Genomic DNA, 22,175 nt, shown 5'->3' with positions numbered 1-22,175 from the left:
ATACACCTGTTTCACAAAGTTAAACATTTATTAGGAATAAGAACTATTACAAAAAAGATATCCATAGTCTAAATATATACATGAGATTTAAACATAACATTTTCATGTACCTTTAGCTATAAAAATACATTAGATTAACTGTATCCTAATTTATAAATATAGTTCTTTTCTTTTAAAAAAACAACTAGTATTCATATGAAAGCCTTACTGTGCAATGGAGGAATATATATACCCTCTAAGGGGTTATTTTAAAGTTAGTGTCTAGTGTTATATAACTTACAAAATTCAGTGTGTAGAGTCAAACCCTGATTTATACAATAAGAGATACATTGACTTTTAAAAAACTTGATAAGGGGAAAAAAATGGAATATATATCATACATATAAAGCCAGAAAAGCAGATTTAAGAATTTCAGATTATTTCAGTTTCCACCACTCTTTATCAAAAATACAGAGATACATCAAGATAAACAGCTTTTTACTGTTTGCCTCACCTCTCTGCAGCCCAAGGAAACCTTCAGGTGGGCAAGAGTAAAATGTTTGTCTGAGAAGATGTTTGCACTCTTAAGTGTCCTACAAAAATAGAAACTTATTTACAATGATCCCATTTGGCCTTTCATGGGGAAGGGAGGACATTTTCATCACTGGATGGGGAGATTTACCTGCCTCACACCCTGTGGGAGCACAGGCTCCTGGTTACACTGTTGGAGGTATGTCACATCAGAAGCAAAGTGATGTTGAAGTGCAATTTCAACATTCACCAACTAATAAGGAAGTTTAGGCTCATGCAAACTTTTTTCCTTAACTTATCACCACCCACCTTCCTTCCTCCTCCAAAAAAAGCGCCACTCATGCAACAGAATTTGTTGCTGTCTGAGCCTATCTGTGGGCAAAGGAAGGTACTGGGTAAATCCTGGCTTGCAGCAGAGCAGAGAGGTTAGACCTGCATTTCTGCTTCAAGCTCTGACATCTGGAGCAGCAAGCCTTATCAGAGCTCCCTGGAGACCTGCTGATAAGCCATAAGGAACCGTGGTGGGTTTGTTCTCAGAGGACAATCCCAGAGGGATCAGCTGAACTTCCTAACAGGCTGTCAGCACTAACTCCTGCAGACGTGGGACTGGCTGTGCCTTTGCCAAGGTTCTCCAGCAGAGTCAGGAGGAGAGGAGGTGGGAAAGCAGTGAACCCAGGAACTGAAGATAGCCTGTGGCTTGTCATTCATCTCATGATAATTAATCTCATAATAATGTCTGGGCATGCAAAGAAGTTACTGCAGGAGGTGCTAAGGCATGAGCTTGGTGTGACAGGCACTCCATGGACAGCTGTGAGCAAGGCACAGTCCAAGGCAGTTTTCTCAGTGAAGGATCAGCTACTCTGTGCTGGCCAGGAGATGACAGCACTCGCAGGGACAAGGGCTGTGAAGCTGCTGACAGACTGAAGCCCAGCCACAGTTTATTCCATGGTAACTGGCTTGTACACCCTCCTCTTTAGCACTCAAGGTGTGCTTGGGAGCACCTGCCTTTTCACACTGCACTTCCAGGAATGTATTTTAAGCTACATTCATACAGGATAAAGAAGCAGTGTGAAGAGCTAAGTTTTACTCTCAAATTAATAGTCCTGGCTCAAAAAACAAAGAGATGTTCAAAAAGTTGCAGAGAAAGAGAGTGCAGGACAGTTTCCTGCAGCTCTTCTGCTCCCTCCCCCAGATCAGGACTGGTATGGGGTATCTACCATGCCACATGCTCAGCTTCCAACTCGGTGTCACCACGGTAAGTGCAGTGCAAAATCCTCTTGAGAAAAGTGCTGTAGTGAAGGTTTGAGATACAACTGTGACTCACTGGGAGCCAGAAGGGTCAGCAAGTCAGGAACTTGCATTTGCAGCATGTGTAGTGTGTGCACACCCAAACATCAGGTTCCAAGGACACTTGAAAGTCTGGCTCTGTTGGGTGACATACTGGCCCCAAAGGAGTCCTCTAGGAAACTCCCACAAATCTCATTCAGGGCTAGAATATCACCAGGATGGAGAATGCACATGTCTTTAGAGAGACCATGATAGCTCTTTCAAAGAGAATTTCCTTACAGATCCTTCCATGAAAGCTTGCACTCCCATTCCAAACTCCAGCTGCAATCTTCACACAAACTCCACCAACTCCAGTCAAGTTGTTCTAACCCTTACCACTCGAGTCCATCTCTGCCAAGGGAAACCCAAGTGCCTCTGAAGGTATTTGCCAGCACCTTTGGTGGTACCAGCAGTCACTCTAACATGCCAGTGATGTCCATGTCCTTCAGGGGTACAGCTGGGAAGCAGATGTCCTGCCAACACTGTGACTGACCAGCTTTTGAGTCACAGGGAGCAGGCAGTTGTACAGCCAGGGACTTGTGGAGTACAAGTGTCTACTGCCAGTAGGGTCAGTGAATCAGTTTTTGAAGAGCCAGTTGGCAAAATGGAGCCCAGCAGATTCAGTGTTTCTAGAGGAATAAAGACAGGTGTTTCCATTTTCCTTCCCACCCCTCCCCTCCCCCTTGCTCTGAACACGTCCCCCATGTGTCACATTCAGAGTGTCAGCATTTTAGGCCTCCTGTTTTCATGGACTCTTCTGGGAGAGTTTAATGGTGACTGTTTTCACTTCGGTGTATTCTGCCAAAGCATACTCCCCACTGCAAAAGAAAAGAGGAGGAAAGTGACAAACAGTTGCTGAATGTTAATGCGTATTTCCCTGACAGAAGGGAGTTGTACACATGTGCATTTTTGACATCAGGTAATTAAAACCAGATCGGAACAATTTACACCAGTTATCCCACCACCTTCAATAACCACATGCACATGAGTACACACAATTACAGCCTGTTCTGAGAGAAACACAGAGTGCTTTGGTCACTGTAACCCACAAGATGACACTTGTGACTCTGCCTGTGCACTGAGTGCTGCTGTGAGAAGTCATGCAAGAGACAGCCATGTACACACAGCTTAATTGGTGCTTAGACAGCAATTAAAGTTATTTTTTCACCTAAAGAAAGCTTCTATCTACAAGATACCATGTCATCAGGAGGGCACAGTTGCTCCAGAAATGCATATTGATGAGAGAGCCCACCACTGCATTATGTCTTGGTTGGTGATAACTGGCTCTGCTCCCATGCCCTTCCCATGGGAAACCTTTGACATCCTTTAATTATCCAGGCAGTCAGGCAAAGCAAACCATAAGGTCTCAATATATATCTATGTCCCATCTGAGGATTCATTTATTTGCTGTGCTTAGCAAATGAGGCACCTGAATGTCTCGGAGCAGCAGATGTACCAGAACAGTTACTGGAAATGGTTTCTGCGATTAAATCTGGCTTGTGAAAAAAAAAAGGTGTGTTAGGTTCCTCTGGGGAGTCTGCTGAATGGTCTAAGAAAACCTGTCTCCCATACAAGAAGAAAATTAAGATTTAAGACAATGTCTCAGCTCTGTGTCCAACTCATGGAGTGACCTTGGTTCAAAAATTTCAGCTTTAGTAACTATTAAGAGCTGAAGTGTCTGGTAGCCCCACTGTAACAGGCCAGGCTGGGGCAGAGGCACAGAGAGTTCTTGTGTAATTTAGCAGCAACCTTGAAAGGTGGGATGGAGAATGACTTGGGAGATCATTCCTTCCCACCTGAACAAGGAGCAATGATTGAGCAGCCAAGAGAGGCACAGACACCACCATGAAAGATGGAGCAGGCTTGGGGTGGATACCAGTCCCCCCAGCCATGGTGCCATACTTCTCCCTTCATCTAAAAATCTAACTAGTATGGAAAAATGCTTCCAAGTGGACTTGACTGAACTGGAGCTATTAAAAGCTTATAAAGCAGATGAAGGTGCTCCTAAAGGAATGCTTTACATCCACGCTCTACTGGCTTAGCACCTCCCTGTGGGGCATGCTGCAAGCCTGATTAAACTTTAAAAGCAAATTCAACAGTGTTTTCACAGTCACAAATGTTATTGCATTCACCACCCACACAGAAACAAAATACTGAACAAAACTTACAGTTCTCTGCCATTGCCTGACATTTTAAAGCCACCAAAAGGAGCCTGAGCATAGAGCGCATTGTAACAGTTGATCCTACAATAAAAACATCAATTTTAAAAAGACAATTCAATACCAAGGAAAAGCAAGATGATGACAACAGCAACAATGTAACAAAATCTGAAATCTCTCTGTTTTCTCTGTCATACTCTTGAGAAATCATATTTTTGCAATAAAGTCTTCTTTTGCTGCAGAAACAGAAAACATCTGAGTAGTTCTCAGTCTGACCTACATCTTGCTTCATATCCTCTAATGGCAAAGACATTCATGCTTGAGATAGAATTTATGCCATGTTCAGAGTCATGATTAAAATAAATAGTTCAGGCTATTCCCTAATTTATTAAGTACATAATGAAATGAACATGGTTACTCAGAAAGCTGTCTAAACACTCACAATGAGGCCCCAGCATCCCCTTCCAGGTACAGAAAACATTTGGACTGTATCAGACAATTGTGTCACAGTAAAATAAAAGCACTGGGCCCATTTCTATGGATACTTGGTAGAAAAAGCTGATGCAGACACTTCCCCAGCATCTCAGGATGATCAAATGACTGAAGGTCATGCAGCATAGGTATGGCTTGTGCTGGAAGTGTGCACCTCCATGTGTGTTCAGCACATGTATCCTTCAAAGTCAAACATCCCATTTTTATGTAAATATTTGAGACTGATTCTTCTGGTGCCAACTCTTGAAATTATTCCTCTGCATTAGAATCAGATACCAGATCAACTTCCTGTCTTGAGTGGGGAAAAAAGTCAGGATTCTATCTTTAAAACCATTCTAATATAAAATAAGAAGATTTGTACGCAAAAATAGCTGCTTTTCTTTGTGACAGTGGTGTGTTGCCACCTACTGTCCATACTGTTTTGTGCAGCAAAATCCCATCTGGTGCTGGCTAAACATCATGAGAATTGCTTTTTGCTACATACAGGGTTTTGGAAGGCACACTGTCTGGTGGAACTTACTACAACCCAGACAAAGAACTACCTCGACTGAAGGAAAAACCAGTCCATTTCTCAACATGCTGTCTGGGCCTCACCACCTCATTCTGAGGAATGGATGTTGCCTCCGAGCAGAACATCAAGAATTAGGCAGACTACTAATACATCTTACCTGCAGCATTTAGAGAATCACAGGTATTCTGAGTTGGGAGGGACCCACAAGGGTCACAAAGTTCATCTCTTAAATGAATGGCACGTGTGGGGATGGAGCCCGCAACCTTATCAGCAACCTTATTATCTTACCAACACGATTGTGAGTCCTAAATCCCTCTCCCCTCCCAGGAAATAAAGCCCCAGCCCACCCTCTTTTCCCAGCCTGCTCACCAGACTGTTCCTGACTGCAGAGCTGAAGCCAGGGTTAAAGCTCTGTCCAGGTTCTTGGTGAACACTGCGGCCGTGAGTCCGTACTCGGTGCTGTTGGCTCTTCTTATCACCTCTTCTATACTCTTGAACTTCATAATGGGCTGAACTGGCCCAAAAATCTGCAGATATCAATTAAACTTTAGTACAGGAAAGCATCTGCTAATCATGGTAATTTTGAAGTAATCAGAATCAGATGCTCTGTTTGGATAATATATTTAAAATCTTATATCTTAGTCTTCTAGGGGTCGCTAGTAGAGTGTCCAAAAACTACTAATTAAACTTCAAAGGAAGCATTGTGATGTGCTGTAGTAGTTAATAAATGTTAAGATCCAACAAGAAATGGATCATCTGTAACAATCCAAATAAGCAGAGTTAGGTCTGGACAACTTACAAATGATTCATCCTTACTCCATTTACAACTCTCCTTTTGAACTCTGAAGCTGAGTGTGCTCAAGTAACAATTAATTTATTTCAAGGACTGCAAGGTTTTTTCCTTGGTTTTAACCCTGATTTTGTCACTGTATGCATTTTACTTGCATGCAGTGCATTAACCACATCTCTATTTGACCACAAACTTGGCTTCCCAGGTTGCAGTAGAAGCAACAGCCATACAGAAGGCTTCCCAAATTTTGGGAAGGAGTCTCTCATCGGGCACAGTATCAAAGGTGGAGCCCTTTCTTGGTCTGCAGGCTCTCACAGCACAATAAAGTCCATTGAACGTGAGAAACAGACTCATTTGGGCCACTGTTAAGCTTATACAAGGGTTTATAAATGTCTTTGTTTTGGGATATCCAGGCTCTTATGTGGAGCCTTAATCCTAGGCAAAGGATGAACGTGCATTTGCAACAAAACTGCCAATGAACGGGACTGGATAAGCTTTGTGAATCATGGCTTGGGATTTGGAGTCAGTTCATTAAGAAAAGGTTTGTCATGGGATTTTCAGCTCTTTTTCTCTCTATTTTTAGCATGTAACTCATGCCCTGACTGACTGATATCTTTCCCAGGTTCCTTAGAGATTCTGTGGCAGATCTGAGACATTTAAACATCTTGCCAGGAGTGAACAGCAAGCAGCCCCATAAAAAGCACTAGGCTAAACTTTAAACTACAAATGCTGGTTAGACTTTGGCAACTATTTATTTTCCATTAAGGAACATGATGAAAAGTAGATTAACTTCTATTTCAAAGGAATATCACAGCATCTAATCACATGCAGCTTGTTCAACATTTCTACATATGAATAATGAAAGCCAGAGTATTAGATCTGCACTTTGCTGGCTTTTACCATGTTTTCATATAGGAAAGAAATAGTCAGTCTCAGGAGATTTTGCCATGAGAATGGAATCTGGGACTGTTTCAGATGCTAAGACTGTTTCAGAGAACTTCAGTGGCTGTTCCTTTGCTCCTTACCAGCATCAGGTCCCAGAGTTCTTTTCCCACTTTTCTGCAATAAAGCAACCCCTTCTCTACAAAGTAGGGGAGGAAGAACACACATTACATTGTTCATGGTCACTGGCAATTACAGGGTAAATAATTGCTCCAGCCTGCCACAGTGTCAGTTATTTTTACTCAGTTATTTATATTTAAAATTAAGGATTCAGGCAGAACCCCCTCCATTACCACTATTTCTGATTCTGAAGCAGCATTTTTCTAGATTATTTGTACTGTACCTCTTCTTTGGCAATTCTCATGTTGTCAGTGACCTCTGAAAACACTGTTGGTTTTATAAACAGGCCTCTGTCTTCAATGGCAAGACCTCCACACTCCAGCTTAGCCCCTTCTTTCTTCCCACTTTCTATCAGCTCCAGGATTTTATCAAACTGTTTTTGGTCAATCTGTCAGACAAAACAGGAAAGAAACAAAGAGCAGCACCTTCATTATCATGGTTCCAGAGAGGAGTCATGGAATGTGGCCCAGGGGCACATTTGCAGGGCACTGTCAAACTGGCTCAGTTTATAGTTTAGGATGTGGCAGTCAGGGAGTGAGCAGGGAGAAAGACAGGACATGGGCATAGCTCTGAGCCACAGGAAACTGAAGGTGAAGTGACATGTGACAGTTTAATCTGATTGAATAGTTTGCTGCCACATGGAGGGGTCCCCCCACTTTCTCTTCCTCCCTGTCCTGGCTATGTGCTCCCACAGCTCACCTCACTTGAGCTCTGGGATTTGCTGACCTTCTCCAAGCACTGGTTTATCTCAGCAGCAGTATGAGAACTGCCTGAGATGGAGTAGAGAGCTCAGCAAGGGATCTGACCAGCAGCAGAATTAGTACAGGAGAGGGAGGACCGGGATCTAAGAGCTATTAACTCAGTTTTGCTGCAGTGTGCAGCTTCACCTACAGCTCTCTGTCCCCAGCTGGAAGAACCCAGTGAGCTCTGCCTCCATCTCCTTCCACAGTGCACACTACATGGACAGCCTCAAGAGAAGCCCTGTTGGTGGGGTGACTTCACAACTGCTGCACAAAAGCCTTGCTTTTAAAATCAGAATTACTTTTCACAGTTCTTAGAAATTGGTATAATCCTGCATTATTTCTTCTCTCTCACATTTAACTACCTTTTCTAACTCCTCCTAACTGTGGAGTAAGCTCAAATAGTGAGTGCTGCTGTCAGCCTTTAACCAGGGATTTCTGTAAGGGTGGGGTAAGGCTAGTCCAGTGACAGGACCCTGAAGCTGCACAGCTGCACCAGGACTTGGAGGACACATCATGCACTCCACAAGCACAGTGTGTCCTGTGCTGGGATGAGGTACAGAAGCCCACAGCACTTCCTTCCAATCACTGCTGATCCTTATTCTGTGGTCCTTGTGCAGCAGTGGGCTGCAGAACTGCAGGTTTCAGACAAACAGACCTGGCTCTTGACATGATGTGGAATTAAGTGATGAAATTCCTCATGACAGTACGCTGGAGATAGTAAAACACTTAGAGATGTTTTTAAAAAGAAAAACTCAAAAAAAAGCTCAACAAATTTATTGAGGTGAATAAAGAAGACTCCACCTACTGCTACAAGGTGTTCTAGAAGGCTGGGGGATTATTCTGTTTGCCAGGTATCTCCAGATGCTTGTTCTGGCTCAAGCCCCCTCCCTAGGCATCTGGTTTTATTTCAGCAGGGCCAGTTGCCAGTTGGGACTGTTTACACGGAGTGTTCCACACTTGACTCCTCCAGATTACAGACTATATCCTGTCCCTAGTTAATCCTGACCACACACAATCCAAGTTTTCATGCTTTTAGACAAATATCAAAGCTGCAGGAGGGTGTCCTTGGGATACTTGTGGTACACAGTGGAAACAGAGCCCAGCACATCTCCAGGCAAACAGATGTGTGAGTAGCACGTGCACTGTGGGCAGCGTGTTCGAAGTGCTTGTGTTCTCTCATGTGTTAAGGTGCTACCCAAGGACACACTTAATTCATGCTACTGCCCGAGGAAATGTGTGCCCTGCTGTAGGATACAGTGTCACACTGAGTTTGGCAGGTGTCATACACATTGTCTATTTGTCTGGTTGCTTAGTTGCCAAGCGTAAATAATTTGAAAATATCTGCAAGTGCTTTCCATCCTGGCATGTCTGTGATCCAGACCAATCCAGTCCATCCACTTCACATCACAGAAAACAAAACAAGGATATTTATACAGCTGTAACTTGTTGCAAGGCAAACTACAGTTAGATGAAAAGACACTGGGGAAAGAAAACATTTGTAAAAATGACATGCAAGGGTGGAACTGTTTGTCATTGTAACTAGAGCTTGCAAGGCTTGTTTAAATTCTGTCCCCTACTCCACTATTATTTATGGTTCAAGCATTGAATTCTATTAAAAACACATGATCTGGTAAAGCAAATTCTACTATTTGTTCATCTAATTCAATAGGGAAGGGAGCGTCTAAGGATCACTGCAATACTGAAAATCCAGGAACCCCCAAATCTTCATCTCTTGCTTCATTTCAGTCAAGACCACAAAGAGAATTTTTTCCATGTGCAAACCTAGTGTTTGTAATACTACAAAATAGCCCACAACTGGGTGCAACAGGCTGTTGGACACAACCCTTTCTACATAAATGTTTTATTTTCACACTTTAATCCTAAAGTGCATGTCTACAGTATAAGGAAAATATTCACTGTCTTATAAATCAAATTATATGTTTTGGGCTGAATAATTACTGACTAACAAGTGCCACAATTAGTACTTGTTTTATTTCTGTAGACTTGGTCTTGCAGTCCACAAATCCCAGTATTTGGGTTCTAAAATAACAAAACTAGTCTAGTCTTGTTCTAATGTAATCCCTGTTCTAGAGCCCCAGGATGTCAGCCTCATCTAATGCAGTTTGCTGTTCACAGTTGTATAATGCACTGGTTAACCAGTTTGCCATCTGTGCAGATTTACTTTATTGCTTCCTGTGATACAGATCCCAGGAATCCAAAGTTTAAAAATGCCTGCATTTGAGGTTGGCACTCTGCTCAAACAGTCCTGAGCACCCCTCAGGTTTCTTGTGGTGTCCTTTGAATTCCAGCCAGTCAGCACTGCCAGACACATGTGAGTTTTGGAGAAGTCTCATCAGAAGCATGCCTCATTTCTGTCTAAATTTAATGCTGTTTAAAGTTGACCTAATTTTAATCAGAGCGGTACAGTTTATATCAGCATAACCCAATACTGCAGCTGACACAGCCTTTTCCCCTCTGCCAGGCCATGAGCATCTATGCCAGTGAACAGTAATCCACATCAGGGGACTGACCTGAGTAAAACCTTTCTTCCTCACTTCCAAAAAGGCTGGATTAGACCTGAATCAGCCAGTTCCCCAATCCAGTGCAGTGCAATGTAGGAACAAACAACTGCACATGGGACCACTTTTCCAGAACTAGCTTATGTCAACTTCCAAGTTCTTGTGGAACAGGATTGTCAGCACCTGCAGCTGATGTGGGACCAAAGAGATCATGAGCTACAACCACTGTCAGCCTGAAGATTGGCTTCAACCCCTTCCCCTTGCTGGCTTCTGAGCCAGTGACCATCCCACAGTGGGATCTATGCAGCATTGTTGTGTATGTTCACCCTGACTTGCATCAAAGGAGAATGAAAGGAACAGGCTGGATTTGAAGCATCTGATGGGGGGATATGAAGAAGACAAATTATTTTTCCTGGTGATTCTTCCCTTATCCATCAGCTCAAGATAAAAACCCCCTCACAGCCAAGCAGGTTACTTCAGGAACAGGGTGAAAAAATTATCTGGAAGTTTCACATTTGAAGAGTAACTTGTGAACAGGTGTGAATCTTTGCTACTTTCAGAGGTATTTTTAAGTCTTCGTGACACTGCATCATTTCTCTCCTCTGCTTAAGTTTCTGTAGGTGCCCACAACACAGGCTCCAGAGAGTGAGGAGCCATAGCTGCAGAGGAAGTGGTTGTCCCTTTGAACTGGCAAGCACATAAAAGCTTTGGGATTTACAGTTTCCTCCCACTCCCTCAACACCTTTCCATCCTGGCCTTGACAGCTGCATACACAGAAGTTCAGGTGTGTGTGGGTGTTCTCTCTCTCCTACAAGTATAACAGGTAATCCAGAAGAGGAAAAAAGGACAGATGGGCCATAGCTAAAATCTGACCAGACACTGCTATTCCAACTTGCAGTTAACCCTTAGTTACAGGTCTGTATGCAAAGGGTCTCCCTTAAGCCACAGCAGTGATCCCAGAGGATAGAGCTGTGCCATAGTGCACCCTGGAAATGCTCTGCCAGCCTGGCAGGAGCTGGGAACACTGATGAAGCTAAACAAGCAGCCAGTTCAACATGCTTCAACCACTGCAGGGTGTTTCATCCTTTAAAACTCACAACTGAATGGATTCAGGAGCTGTTCTCATTAAATCAGTGTTTGAGGGTCAGTTCATCTCTGTTGGAGCAAGTCTCAGCATGGGATTCTTTTCCTAAGAGTCCTGAGCAGTCTGAAATCTCCAGGTAAGCTACAGGGCTAGATGCAGCCTCAACATGAGCAGGGGGTTCACCTCATCTTATTCCCCCTGCAGGAGGGAAAGCAATGAGGTTTTGCCATGCATGAATCATGTGTAGCTTCAGATCCAGATAAGGAGAGGCAGATGTCCTCAGAGCCACCCCTTCTCTGAGGGATTCTACGAAGACAGCATCAAGGAAAAAAAACCCACAGTGCAGTATTGAGAAAAACAGGCCTTGGCTATAGGTTTCTGGGAAACTTGCTTTATTTTTGATACCAAACAGTGGGCCTGTTAGGAGATCTGACCTAAGGTTCATCTTCCCCCAGAGTTCTCCAGCACAACTCAAATTGCCTCAAAAGGAAAAACTAAGAGGAAGGCTCTGGAAGTATTGAGGAGGCTGGTTCTGACAGCAGTTTGGCATGTTTCTTCCTCCTAATTCAGCTGAAACTTCTCCAAAGGATCAGAAACGCAGCAGAGGAGGAGAGGGAAAGTGAGGACTCAGGAGTCTCTGGGCTCTAACTACTTGTCATCACCCACACAGCCAAGGAGCTGAATAGCCATTTAGCTGTGCTCTTCTGCACAGAGCTATGGCTCACTGCAACATGCTTTGTGTTACTGCACCAGGGAGACAGCCCCTTCCATAAAGCTGGATAAGAACTGAATTAAATACATTTGTGTTCTTAAAAAAATTACAACATAACATTTCAACAGTTGTGATTAATTGATATTTTAAATAGAGAGGAAAAATAAAGCCACGATACATTACTCACCCCTCGGCACTTCTGCTGGGACCGCATCCGTAAGGATAATATTTACACAAGGAAAACTACACAAAACCACAACCAAAAACCAAACAACAACTACTCTCAGACACACAGTTACCTGAGGCCCTTGTTCAGTTCTGGCATCAAAGGGGTCTCCAACCAGTCTCTTCTTGGCAAACTCCACGCTGCGCTTGACGAACTCTGGGTAGATCTGCTCCTCGACGAAGACGCGGGAGGCGGCTGTGCAGCACTGCCCCTGGTTGAAGAACACGCCTTGGTGGGCACATTCCACTGCCAAGTCCACTGTGAGAAGACCCAGGAGGGAAAAGTGTTACCACATGCACAGTTCCAGCATTCCAGTGTTTCTAGACTTGTTGTTTTCCTCTCTCTTTGGAAAACCTTCTTAAAAAATGCTGACAGTGGTCCACACCCATGGAAGGCACTCACTGGGCCTCACTGCCCCCAGACCAGATCTTTTATTGTATCCACCTCCCTTCCTGCCTTTTGTCTTGGGGTCTAGTTGGCCATAGTTCCTGATACTTTCTTCCACAAGGACTCACTGAAGGCAGTGACCAGTTTTTTTCTTGCTCTGGGAATTCTTGATACCATACATTGGTTCTTAAAGACAAGTTTCAGTCATGATTGCTCAGAAAGCAGCATGCCAGCTTTGGCCAGCTCCTTGCAAAGCTCACAATTAGCAGCTGGCTCAAATACCTCTGATTTTCAATGCTGTGCAGGACTGGAGTGGATTTTCCTGAAGCCAAATAGGATTTTCCAACCATTTTGGTGGTCACAGATTAAACATATCCCCTAGTACTACTGAGTCATGTAACAAAATTGCAATGAAACACACAAGATGAGGCTGCAGACCACCAGGATAGAGGTGAAGGCTGAATTAGATCAGGTCCTACAAAATTCCCCTGTCACAGGAATGCCTGCAGAGGGGCTGCTTTGCAGAAAATTGCTCTCCCCAGTGCTTGGCTCAGGCTCTGCAGCACTGCCAGCTAAAGAGAAAGCCCACAAATAGCAAACACACAAATGCAAGATTTAACTGCAACTGCAGCCATCCCCAGGGCAGGCAACACAGGCCATGGGAAAGATCCCCATGCTGGGGAAGTGCTCCAGGAATGCAGAATTATATCCTGCCCTTGGAGGTTTCTTCCAGCCTTTGGGGTGGAAACACCAGCCCTGTGAGGTGCCAGAGGACAGCAGAGACACACAAACCCCACCACCCTGATCCTCTGACAGCAAACACAGCCAGCAGCCCATACTCACAGTCTGCATCTGCACACACAATGCAGGGGTTTTTCCCTCCCAGCTCTAACGTCACCCTTTTGAGGTTGCTTTTAGAAGCAGCTTCTTTGATCAGTTTTCCAACCTGTATCAGTGAGACACAAATAGGACATGAGTTGTTTCCCCTAAAAATCTCAGGTGTGATTCCAACAAGGGTGGAAGAGCCTGTATGGCAGCTGCAGCAGGTAGAGGTCAGGGAGAACACTCTGAAATGCTTTGAGTTTCCTAATGCTGTGATGTGTTGGGTCAAAACCAGTCGCAGAATTAAGGATTGGTTTAGGCAGGTCTGGAAGAGCAGGCTGTGTGGGAGAACTACATTTGTATCCTGAAGGGAAGGATTTACTCTGCTTTCAGAATTTAGTAAACTAATTTGCTAGGAACAGTATGAATTAAAGCTACTTGGGACCTTTAGTTGTTAGGGCAGGATAATTTCTTAAGAGTGATGTAATACTTGAATTTGCTCATATTATAACTGTTTGCTTGTATTTTACCTTTGCACATGGAAACCTTACCTTTATTTCTGACTAAAACTACTCTTACCCTGGAGTGGAATTGTGAGGAAGGAAAGCATGGGGCAGCTGTCTGGTAATTACAGGTCAGCATTTCTCATGGTTTGCCCTTGTTACTCAAGCATGACTCCTGAACTCAGGAGAGATCTTCTCTAGTCACTCAGAACTTAGGCCTAGAGACAGCAGAAATAAGTGATGCATCCTAGCTTTGCAAGGGGCATTACTGCAGGCTGGCTGGCCAAAGAGGAGTGAGTTAATAACCTAAGAGAAGAGATCTATGTGGGAAAATTCTCGTGGAGTTTAAGATCAGTATTTCCAAACTGGCACTGAGCCCAACTTGGGGCTTAATAACTAAGTCAAAATATATTTTGAATTAGCTTCACTTCCTGGCTCAGAAACAGTAGCATTGTGCTGCAAATGCTGCAGAGATGCAGCTGAACTCGCAGATGGGTGGAGGGGGAAGAAAACACTTCTAAATTACACATGCATTAGCAAAGGATCTGTCTCCCTTGGTGTTTCCTGCACACCCATGGATTAGGAGACAAGCACAGTGTCTACAGGAGTTTTTTGCCTACAGGCTCCAGCAGCTGAGATTTTCCTTCTGCCGCTAATCCACTGGATACTCCTTTTTCATTAAAAACCCAAGCAGATCCATGTGGGCTAGATGAGTCTATAAGCTCTATTGTTTTCACACAGCTAATGTCTCATCTGGGCTAAAAGTTTCCGATCTAGGATTTGGAGAGAAGCATGTAACTGAATAAGCTCCAAGATCAGACCAAGCATCAAGAGAGCAAAAGCTCACTGTGAACTTGTACTGTATTGTGGTCTGTTTGTTCCCATGATCCCTGTACAGAAACACAGGCTTAGCACACCTTTTCCTATGGGATAAGCACAGGATGTACACAAAGCCACTAGATGGTAGTGTTGGTAAATGCTGCAGCTTTTGAGTGTTTGGAGTTACCTTTACCGACCAAGAACACCTTTCAAGGTAATTTGTCATCATTATACATTCACATCACACTCTGCAATTACGAGGGCAGACTTAAGAATGGATGAATTCAGCAAATGCTCAACAAGAATAATGCTCCTCAAAGAAGTAAGAGACTGAATTTGCCTCAGCTGCCTCCACTGATGTGAGCATTTCCATTCTTTGGACACTGCCTCTATTCTGGAGGTGCAGATCTACTGCAAGAAACATCTAAAGCAGTCAGCGGAAAAATGTTCACTTTTCTAAGCAAGCTTTTGTTTGAGAATTTTCAGCTTTGTTTGCATGTCTCAGCTCTGCTCAATTCCATGGTCTTGGCCAAGCCATATGCACTCTTCCCATGTAGGTATGGAAGAGGATGGCTGTAGGAGATTGATAGTGCAGAGGTCTTGTGGCCACCCCTCTCATAAATAAGCCAGACAGATCTATTTACAGGAAAAAAGCTAAATAGAAGGTGCTTTACTGTACAGGTCTCAGAATGAAGCTCAAATGTTAATCCCCTCCACGTCAGCAGAGAAGGCCTTGGGCACGAAGCCATGTTTTTATTTAAGTCCTAGTTCCTCAGAGGTAAATAAAGCCAAGGAAGAATTGTTCAGGGCTCTGACTGACATGTTTTCCAGTTGCAGGGCAGGACTGGCAGGCAAACATGCCCAGAAGCTCCACTGGGTCAATGACATGATGTTAAGTCACTGCCAGCCTGCCCTGTAGACTGCCTTCCCTTATGTCAGAGCCCTTTTACTTACAGTCCTCACAGAAATGTGGTGGTTTGGCAAAACCCAGCTCTCAGAAATGTGGGATTATTACAAGAACAAGGATCTGAATTAGACAAATACCAAACACTGCTGAGAAATCCTGTCACATGGAATGTGACAGAGGAACTGTTGGTTAACAGAAGCACTGACATCTCAAAGGTCCAGTCTTCTGTGGATGACAGTTTAAAAGAGAATGCAAAGAGGAACAGCAGGTGTCTTTGAGAAATCCATCACCTACCTTGGTTGATCCAGTAAAAGCAATTTTATCAATGCTGTCATGGGTAGAAATTGCAGCTCCAGCTGTGGGGCCATAGCCTGGCACAATGTTCACCACACCTGGAGGGAAACCCACCTGAAACAGAGTTTAAAAACAGCTCTGTAGAGAATTTGAGAGCACAGCTCATTTCTCAGGAAGCCTGGATTAGTTGCACTATGCTCCTCTGAGCTCTTACCAGATACATCCCTGTTTTCCAGACCTTCCAGTAACATGGCTGCATGCTACCAGCTGGAGTAGACATGGGTGAAACTAACAGCCATGCTTAGGAAATGCCAAGTTTCAGTAAGAATTCTTGGAGAAGTCCCAGTTTCAAATCAAAAGAGAGTGAGTCTTTTGGCCAAACTTGGCCCCCAGCTACTGCAGTGCAGCTGCAGCCAAGGGGTAAATGAATGAAAGTTTGTTTTGAACAAAGGTTGACATTTGTGGTTCTTCAGGGACCAGAGGGATTAAGAAGTCAGTAAAACCTCACTAGATGATGGGGCTAATAAAACAGGAGTACAAAAGCAGATGGTAACAAGACTTATGCAAGTTTCCACCACATTTACAAGGTCGATTAGCCAACTAGTAATTTTGCCAAAACAGACAAATGGCAAAACTTCAGGTGAAATTCTAGTGCAAGAAGAACTGAGGGACCGACTGGTTTGGTTTTAGTTCCTGAAACAAGAGTTCCAAGGATTATTACTCTTCTAGGTTAGCCTTCCCTTACTACTGATAGCACAAAGTTGTTTTCCCTGCAATTTCCAATGATGAAGTTCCAGAATATAACACATTTGCTTCATTTCCTATGACTTTTTAATACAAAATCTCAATAAATGCCATTTCTTTTTAATAGAGAAAAAAAGAAAGGAAGCAATTGCTCATGTACTGTCTGCAAAAAAATTATCCTCATAAGACTTTTTCCCCCCATTTTTTCTTTTCATAAATTGGAAGGGCAGTCTCATTTCTTCTGTGGATGTGACAATGACAAAAATGCATTTAATGGAGTTTGCATCTTGGCTAATGAGTTTTCAAGCAAATACTGCATGTCAAACTGTGCAAGTAATGATGTTTGGAGTCAGCAGCAAAGCCACAAGGAAGTAAAAAATTGGTTCAAAACACACTGAGCCAAAAAGTTTTTTCTGTTTTTCAGCAAAAATATTTTGGTTGGCCAAAAATTATTTCATTGAACGTAACACATAGTTTTGTGTGTGTGGTAACATCTTCTACATCCTTTTAAAGATGAAAACCAAAAAACTTTAACTCATTTTTCTGAAAAAACTTAAAAGAATTTAGCTAATTTTGGGTGGAGAAAGGAGCATCTTCAAATAAAATTATTGTGCTCTAACTACACTTCTGCCTTGAAAGACAACTGTAAGAAAGAGCAACCTTAGAATTTCAGCTGAAAAATGTTAATTTTACCAGAATTGAATGGTGTTTTCTGGGGGGAATGCTATGCCTGTGTTTGGGGAGCTGATGTCAGAGTCAAAAAAAACAGTGGTGTGCCAGGGCTCAGTAGAAGTCATGACAACTGCACCCTGTGCTCACTCGCTCATCTTGTGTAATCTCATTAAGCCAAGTAACTGTAGGAGATACTTAACTGGTATTATTTTTCCACTTCCTTTCCTGATGGAAGAGCCCTAAGTGTCAATTATCAACATATCTCTGTTTTCTCCCAGGCTAAGCCAAGAAAGGACAAAATCATCATTTGACTGAGCCTAACAAACAGACAGAGGCCAAAGTTCATCTACAACTCCTTTAGTTTTCCTCAGTCACTCACACCCATACCTATAGGAAGCTGATGTACTGAAGGTTCTGTGCATCTCCCACCTCCTCTGCACAATTAACAGATGTGTTGGCACCCAAGATCCTACCTGACGAGCCCTAAACCAGCATTTTAAAATCCCAACCTATCATCTTGCCTTTATTTCAGCTGACTTTACAGGCCAGACACAACTACATTGTTCTAGGAACCACAGAAATGACAAGGAATTGTTTCCCAGGACACTCTGTCTTGGTTGAATTATCCCACTTAAGAACAACAAACACAACACTGCTGTCTAATCACACTCTTTTTTGCCCCATTGTCTAATAAAACTGAGCTGTTGCCTTTCCCTCATTTGGGAGAGGGGAAGACAAGGTATGGGAAGAAAAGCATCTTTTTTTTCTCTGCAGCTTCCTGAGAAAGGAGAAAAATGCACAGGTTTTGTGATGTTTGCCACCTCCCAGCCAGTCACAAAGGCCTTCATAAAAAAAGACTGAAGACAGAGCTTGTTCTCACTTTCCTTTGTGAGACTATTAAAGCTGGAAGTCTGTTTCTTATGCTCAGACTCTTTAAAACCTAAAAACCAATTCAAAATACAGCCTTGCTTATGACCTTAAGAGACAGAACCTCGAGGGGCTGCTGAGATTTCCTCACCTCCTTGATCAGAGAGCCAATGTAGAGCGACGTGAGCGGAGTTTGTTCAGCTGGCTTAATGACCAGAGTGTTTCCACAGCACAGAGCTGGTGCCATCTTCCAGACCAGCATCAGCAGGGGGAAGTTCCACTGCAAGAACAAAAGGCACTGCTCAGATCAGCCTGCCACAGTCACCTACTCACTTCCATGCAGCCTTTTCCCAGCTCAGGGAGGAAGGGAACTGGGAGGAAAGCCACAAAGAGGAGCGTCTGTTTATAATACTGTGTTTGCTTGGGCTGAGGAATACAACTTCCTTGATTTCCCCCTGAGATTCCTGATATTCCTGGCAGTCCTCACACTAATCCTGTAAGCTGGACAACCTTCTGCATGATGTGACCTCATTCTTTGAAGGAGTTTGATCACATTCTGTGTAGGATTTTGGCTCTTCACAGATACTGTGTTGGAGGCACTCTCCTGATGCATCACTTCTGTACAGCATCTGTATGTGGGGAATTGCAGAATGAAACTATTCATTGAAAAAAACCTATTTTTTTCTCTGTTAAGCACCCGCTGAGTAGTTAGGAGTTATATAATATCATTCAGTTCCAGTTTTATAAATAGGAAGCTGCAGTGAGTTGTTCAGTCATGGAAATCTAGGGGAGGTCTCACACTCCCTTCATATTGTAAATTGCTCCTTTCCAATTAGTTTTCTAATTTGGAATTAGGAACCAGTCCACATTAGTTTTCTCTGTGCTAATCTCTTTCATGGTCATGTGTATTTGGGGATCTTTGAGTCCAAGCAAGAAGTGGAAAATCTAGCTCACACTAAATCTCAGAAAGGTCATTTGGCAGCAGAAAGGATTTTTTCATTAAAAATAATTAATGCTGCTTCAGGGATGATGGAAGCAGGCCAACAGCAAGGGGACTTCTTGTCAAAATTCAAGCCAAGGGCCTTCAGCTATCAACAAAGCAGCCAAGTATGTCAGGAATCCACAAATTCACACTTACAAATAAATTAGCAGTGTAGCTTTTGAGCCATGAGTTCTAGTCTAACCCTGAGACAAAGCAGAATTCGGTCTCAAGTGTTATTCTCCAACTTGCTTCACCCTTTTCCCCAGACCTGTTCCATTTCATGATCTTCTCCAATGGCCACATCCCATAATTTGCCCACTTGTCTTTTTCTCCTAAGTTTTCCTGGAGGCCTGGCAGCTTGAGCCATTTGCACCTACACTACTTTTCTACAGTTTCAGAGCATGAAATAGCTCCACTAGGAGCTTTCTGCTGCAGAGTGGCTGGTGAAAGTGACAGTAAGGGACTCCAGGGCTGCCTCATGATATCACCTTGGGACAAAAATCAGCCATATGCTGCACTTCCTAAGAACTTATCTAGCTAAATAAAAATAAAATATTATGTAAATATAGTCAAGCCATAGGAGAAAGGAAGGACTGTTAATTGCTCTAGGGAAACCTAGCCAGAACAGTGACAGAATCTTTTCCAATCAAGTAGGAAATACAAACCCACAGGCTGTTGGTGTTATCCAGATCGAACTGGGGAAAAAAAATTGGAGAAGATTTGTTCTGAGTAAACTGAAGACAGATGTGGTTTTGTTGACCCCAGTCATTCTTTATACAAACACAGTGTTGATGTTAAGTCAAATTTGGTTCTGTACTTTCTGTTGTGTTTATTGCTGGTCTAGGGTCAACCTGTGATCTTACAAGCCCCACTCTGTTCCCTACAGTGTCCTTCCAAAGCATCCTGCATGTAGGCTTTTAAAGAAATATTTTCCAAAGCACTGATGAGTGACAAAGGTGGCTGAGAGTGACAGGGAAATACCTTTTAACTGGTGATCAGTGTGAGGAACCTGAGATTTTGATCTTAAGTCATAAATTCTGCTCATCAGCAGTCACATTGCTTGCTCAGCCATTAAAGCTCTGAAGTCACCAAGAGAAATGTTTGATAACATCCTACTTTGCCTCACCCTGACACTGCCAAAGAGACCATGTCCTCTCATCACCTGGGCTACAAATTCAGCCCTGCTGAAGGAAAAAGCAGAATTTCCCCAGACATCTATGGGATCTGGTCCAGGCCTGGTATTCCCAGGGTCCAGCCAATCCAATGTCCCACATGCAGTTCTGTCAGTCTTTAACCTTATCTCAGGCCTGGTATTCCCAGGGTCCAGCCAATGCTTCTGTCAGTCTTTAACCTTATCTGAAAAGTCAAAACCTTTCATGAACTCTTCCTGATCCAAGTACCATATAATCATAGAACATCCTGAGTTGGAAGGGATCCACTGGGATCATCAAGCTCCAACTCCTGGACCTACACAGGACAGCAGCAAGGCTCCCACCACAGGTCTGACAGCATTGTCCAAAGACCTCTTGAGCTTTGGCAGACTTGGTGCTGTATCCAAACAGAGAATCTTGACACAGGACCATTTCCCTCACAAATTGTAGGATACCACATTCAAAGCATTTTACAACCAGACAGGAAGAAAATCTGTCTCCCATGAGCTGTAAAGTCTTCCTGGCTGTCTGTTGAAACAGAGCAAGCAACACATGCTAACACTGGAGGCATTCCAAGAGCTAGCCACACTGTCCCCTCAGCAGAGAATGAGACCTCAAGGAAAAGAAAACTATTCAGTGAGATTTAATCCCAGAAAGCACAGAAAGCAGCCAGACGCAATTAATTGATAATGGATATGATTTAAAACCCAAAACTATGCATCAGCATGAGGCAGCAGAAAGCCAGCACTCCTCATGATGAGATGGTTGTCCCAGCAGTGTGAGAGTCAGAGCTCTGACTGGTCTCTGGTGACTGGTGTCAGCCTCAGAGAGCACCAGAGCATCTGATTAGGAGACCCACCCTTCCATTGCAGAGCATTTCTGTTGCCAAGAGCAATTGGCATGGGGGTAAAACACAAAACTACATCAGGCCACTGAGATGGGAGTTCCCTGCAGAACAGCTGTGCTTAGCCAGGCAGCAAATGGCTGCAGGGTAGGATGGAGTGCACATGGAATTTCCACTTCTGTGGGAGATGCAGGGCACCAGCACTGTCACTTACTGGGGTTATGGCTCCACAGACACCCATGGGCTCGTGCCGGGTGAAACAGACAAAATTTTCATCTGCAAGACAAGAGAGTAAAAGGGCACAAAACAGTCAAAATCCTCACTTTTACAGAAAGTGTGTGAGACAACTGCACACTAACAGGTTGGGGAGAGAACTAAACCCCTGTTAGACAGAGAATACTGTCTGTTCATCCTGACTCATGCCTTTGGGACACCCCAGTCAGGTGAAGATCTGAGTACAGGTCTTGTGCCAGCCTGAAAGCCAAACACCACACACAGTCACACAGGAACCTCTTAAAACCAGGGTTCAATTCCTTCTGTAAATTCCCAGTGTTGAGGCTGAGGGGAGGATAACTCATTATCACACTGAAGAGCAAACAAATTTCATTCAGATTGTGTCCTACTGAAAAACACAAAGCACTGAAGGGAGAGTTTTAAAACACATTTTATACAGGTATCCTGTTCAGTGTAACAGGAATTGCACTCCTGGTAAGAAATCATAAAAAGATTGAACTCTGGAACTAAAGCAGTACCATTCACCTCAAAATACTGCTGTTGCTCTTTCACAGAGAAAGCAGGAAGAACATTTGCCTTTCAAATTCATTCTTGCTGAACAGCTAGTTTCATTGGGAAGATGTGACAGAGAGCAAGAACATTTTGAATGACACTTTTTCAAAGTGATTTCAAATCAGGACAAACAAGGAGTGTCCAGACAAGCAAAGCTTTATACCACTCTGAATGAGGGTGACAAATCTCAGTTTATATGACTGACATGGCTCCTTTTGCTGTCTGCACAGGCTGAACTAGCTCAGCCCTCCAGAGCCCTTCCT

General features: G+C 43.4%; 1 protein-coding gene across 1 annotated transcript in view; it reads right to left on the bottom strand.

Moving 5' to 3' along the window:
- Positions 1-9: 9 nt before the first annotated feature.
- The window catches only part of ALDH1A3 (aldehyde dehydrogenase 1 family member A3), a 33,515-nt gene continuing 11,349 nt past the window's right edge, over positions 10-22,175 (bottom strand). Inside the window, exons 5-13 of the mRNA XM_041418794.1 lie at positions 21,341-21,402; positions 18,301-18,429; positions 15,867-15,980; positions 13,365-13,467; positions 12,208-12,392; positions 7,074-7,238; positions 5,368-5,525; positions 4,005-4,079; positions 10-2,654 (exon numbers count right to left, since the gene is read on the bottom strand). Of these exons, the coding sequence (XP_041274728.1) occupies positions 2,582-2,654; positions 4,005-4,079; positions 5,368-5,525; positions 7,074-7,238; positions 12,208-12,392; positions 13,365-13,467; positions 15,867-15,980; positions 18,301-18,429; positions 21,341-21,402 (1,064 nt within the window). The 3' untranslated portion in view covers positions 10-2,581. The remainder of the gene's footprint in view (positions 2,655-4,004; positions 4,080-5,367; positions 5,526-7,073; positions 7,239-12,207; positions 12,393-13,364; positions 13,468-15,866; positions 15,981-18,300; positions 18,430-21,340; positions 21,403-22,175) is intronic.

This window comes from Onychostruthus taczanowskii, unplaced genomic scaffold, assembly GCF_017590055.1.
Source record: "Onychostruthus taczanowskii isolate IOZ18803 unplaced genomic scaffold, ASM1759005v1 scaffold6, whole genome shotgun sequence".
Taxonomy (NCBI): Eukaryota; Metazoa; Chordata; class Aves; order Passeriformes; family Passeridae; genus Onychostruthus; species Onychostruthus taczanowskii.
The sequence above is the reverse complement of the archived record's forward strand: the minus strand, read 5'-3'. Positions and strand labels throughout refer to the sequence as shown.